The sequence below is a fragment of the Candida oxycetoniae genome (genome assembly GCF_023343755.2).
Source record: "Candida oxycetoniae strain CBS 10844 chromosome Unknown scaffold97, whole genome shotgun sequence".
In the NCBI taxonomy this organism is placed as follows: domain Eukaryota; kingdom Fungi; phylum Ascomycota; class Pichiomycetes; order Serinales; family Debaryomycetaceae; genus Lodderomyces; species Lodderomyces oxycetoniae.
The window spans coordinates 875-5,088 of NW_026055388.1; the positions used below are offsets into that span (position 1 = coordinate 875).

General features: G+C 36.7%; 1 protein-coding gene across 1 annotated transcript; it reads left to right on the forward strand. All coding sequences in view use genetic code 12, as the record gives it.

Annotated features, from left to right (window-relative positions):
* Positions 1-1,141: 1,141 nt before the first annotated feature.
* Positions 1,142-4,214, forward strand: KGF56_001920 (uncharacterized protein; the record flags this gene model as incomplete). The annotated part of the gene is made up of 1 exon (XM_049323094.1): positions 1,142-4,214. A coding segment is annotated over one exon (3,073 nt), but the record flags the coding sequence as incomplete, so codon positions are not given.

Below are 4,214 nucleotides of genomic sequence, written 5' to 3' on the forward strand. Positions count from 1 at the left end.
CAGAATATTTCCTCTAAAACTGGCTCTAATAAATGTTTTTTAGTTTTCACGGCGGGGTCAGCAAATTTTGCACCTGGTAAAGAGAAAAGAGAAGGATTTGTATAAAATGAATTTTGTAAATGTCTCTTTTTTTTTTTTTTTTTTTTTTTTTTGACATGACTTAAGCTCCACAGGCTATTATTGTGAAAAGAGTGTTTTCTGAACAAGGAAGGAGGAGAACAATAGCGATGAGACCTAGGCTGAATTACAGTTTCCACTCGATTTGCATCCCGAATGGGTCTTTATATATATTTTTTTTTAGTATCAGTTGAATTAGATTCCAAATTTAGTGAAATAGCCTCTCTTACTTGAGAATAGCAGTAATAGGCCGATACGCATCATGTCAGACCAAAAAATATTTAGTTCTTGCATATGTAATCCGACTTAAGTAGGTAGGGCGTTTTAAAATTCGAGAGGGTAGTTAAAGAATATGTACTAGTTTCCATTCCTTTATTAGGAAATACCCGGTTCATCTATTGATACAGAAGGTAGAGACAAACGATATATCATTTAAAAACTCTTAGATCAAGAGACATTATTAACTTGTCCTCTTTGTCTATTTTGTCTATTTTGTCTTTTATCTTTTATCTTTTCCTTCCCCATACAGTACTTTTATGACTTACAAACAATTAAGCTTTTATAAAAATTTTCCTTTCGCGTTCCATTAGTATTGTACTTTATACGTTTCATCTCTAGTTTAGTATTTTTCTATTTTCAATAAATATCATTCTAGAATTATCAGTCCCAATTCATAACTGGATTCGGTAATAAAGAAGGTGTTCCTGAAAACTACAATAGTTTTAGCATAAAGTTTATCTTTCAAGTTTATCTCTTTTTCATTTTCCCCATTTCCATTTCTGTTTCCATATTTTTTCTTTCTCTTTATCAAACTTTGAAAACTTCATTGTTCAATTGAGGAAAGAGAAAGTATATATAACCTAACAGCTATTCCTTCTTTTCTAACCACTTTGCTAATGAAAAATGCTTTTTAATCTCCTTCTCTGGAAAGGTGGTCTTTTCTCTGGTTATACGTTTTATTCCATCTACATTCGTTTTCAAATTTCTCCAGCACTGAGAATAACATACTGATTGCACTTGATAAATGACAGAGAAACCTTATTCATACCGCCAGGGCATGGGCTTATCCGAAAACGAGAGTGATAGGAGAGATGTTCCACCTCCAGTACCAGAGAAAGCACATGTTGCAAACGATCGAAAACAATATTACAATATGCGTTCTTATCGCTACTCATATAGAGAACACTACCCACTAGAGCGGAAAGAATCAACAGATACAGTGCTCACTTATGTTGATGATTTACTGAGAGGGTACAATGCTAATATATCAACAACATATGATCCTTCAGTTGACGGATTTGAAAATATAAATCCATATCTTCGGCAGTATTTATACTTGCACGAAAAAACAAATTCTAGTATCAAAACACAACCATATAGTTCTGTATCTTCTTTAGAAAGCCAACCAGAGATCCATAATGAGCACAGATTATTCTCTTGGTTATTCTCCAAGGAGGTTCCAAAAGTGCCGTCGGAGGAAGAAAGGGTTGAATACCCATGGTACAAGACTAATTTATTTATGAGAATGGGATTATGGTGGTTATGGCCAGTGTTAAAGAAAGGTTACAAGCGAACATTGGTTCCCGATGATTTGTTCAAGTTGACGCCAGAGTTGAAGGTAGAGTACATGTACGGCAAGTGGGAACGCCACTTGAAGGTAATCATAGAGAAACACAAGAGAAAACACCCCGAATCGGACAAATGGCCGCCCTATGCTATTCCATATGCCTTGTTTTTGACGTTTAAATGGCAATATCTCTTCTCATGCCTTTGTCTCGCATTGGCATTTGTTTGCACATCCTGCTCACCACTTTTAGCAAGACAGTTGATTGATTTTGTTCAGTATAGATATTTCAGAATCTATACAACTTACAACCGAGGCATTGGTTTTACCATTGGTTCAGTTATACTATTATACATAAATGGGTTGTTGCTCAATCATTTTTTTCACAATGCAATGATTTGTGGGGCAAAATCTAAAGCTATCTTAACAAAGGCATTGTTGATGAAATCACTAAAGTTGAATGCAAAATCAAAGCATTTGTATTCAGTGGGTAAAATTACCAGTTTGATGAGTACAGATTTATCAAGAATTGATTTAGCTATTGGATTTCAACCATTGATATTATGCTTTCCTATTCCTATTGTGATATCCGTAACCATTTTGCTCCTTAGTATTGGACTCTCTTCATTGGCGGGTATTGGTCTTTTCATATTGTCACTAATCGTTTGTGCACTATTGACCAGAAAATTGTTTACAACCAGGGGGAAAGTTGTTCAATTTACTGATGAAAGAGTATCACTCATGAGGGAGATTCTCAACAATTTTAAAATCATCAAGTTTTATGCATGGGAAATGGCATACAAGGCTTCCATTACAAAGGTGCGCAATAAGGAAATGAAACACTTGTTTACAATCAAAGTCTTGAGAAACTTCATCACAGCATATGCGTTGACTTTGCCAGTTCTTACATCAATGGTATCTTTTATAACAATGTGGGCGACGGATAGTATGAAATCTCCAGGTGAGGTTTTCAGTTCTTTATCCTTATATGCTATATTAGCACAAGCAATTATGTTGCTTCCTATTGCCCTAGCTACAGGTGCCGATGCATTAATTGGATTTAGAAGGTGCAGTGACTATTTTTCAGCAGAAGAATATTCTGAAGATTTGAATCAACGATTATTGAATTGCGAAGAGGAATTCTACACTGGTGACACAAGCGGTGATTATAGAAAAGCCATTATAGTTTCTCATGCAGATTTCAATTGGGAGAAATATTATGATGATAAATTAGACTCAGAGTTGTGGGATTCGAGTTTAACTGAAAAACAGCAACGTGGGTCGTCCCAAAATTCCGTATCGAAATACATCATTGAAAGTGACGATGACGACGGATCTATAGCTACATTTACAGACTCCGCTAGCAACCATTTTAATGGGCTAACTGACGTGAATCTCACCATAAATGCCAAAGAGTTTGTTATAGTAGTAGGTGGAATAGGGTCAGGAAAAACGTCGCTTTTATATGCATTAGCGGGGCACATGAAATTGTCCAATCCCTCGAGAGGTCTGATTACTAGATACAAGGAGATATTGCTATGTTCGTCGCCGTGGATACAAAACGCTACAGTTCGTGAGAATATCTTGTTTGGCAAGCCGTTTGATATCGAAAAATACAGAAAGGTACTCTTTGCATGTGCATTGGAGGATGACATTGCAATGTTGCCTGCTGGGGACCGAACCGAGGTCGGAGAGAGTGGAATCACCCTATCGGGAGGGCAGAAAGCTAGGATCAATCTTGCCAGAGCGTGTTATAGCGACGCCGAGGTTTTACTCTTGGACGATGTGATATCAGCGGTGGACTCAAAAGTTGCGAGACATATTGTGATACATTTATTCAAAGGATTGTTGAAGGACAAGACAATTGTTTTAGCCACTCATCAGTTAGGAATATTGGAGTTTGCTGACAGAGTTGTGTTAATTGATAATGGAACAGTTAAGGTTTGCAACCTGACGAGATCCATCGAAGAAGACCTTCACTTTCAGAAATTAATCGAACAAACTAAAGCTGCCCAGGACCTGGCCAACTCCGATTATCGTGTCACAATAGATGATGATGATAAAAGTGGAAGATTTTCCGGCGATAATGAAATAGATTTTACTGGAAGAACAACCACGGAAGAAGAAAGGGCGACGAATTCCATCTCACGGGACATCTACAAGAAATACATTGCATTAGGATCAGGTGTCTTTGGAAAATTTGCCGTTCCCATATTCCTATTATTGGTCTCTATAGCCACTTTTTTCCAAGTGTTTACAAACACATGGTTATCATTTTGGGTAGAGAAGAAATTCAAAGAGCGGGGAGATCACTTCTATATTGTCTTCTATGTGTCGTTTGCATTTTTAACTGTGATTTTTACAGGTATTGAATTTAGTATGCTTGCGTATATGCAAGATTGTTCATCAAACCTTTTGAACTTGAAGGCAATGGGAAGAATATTACACGTACCAACTTCGTATATGGATATAACACCATTGGGCAGAATATTGAATCGATTCACAAAAGACACAGATTCCCTTGATAATGAGA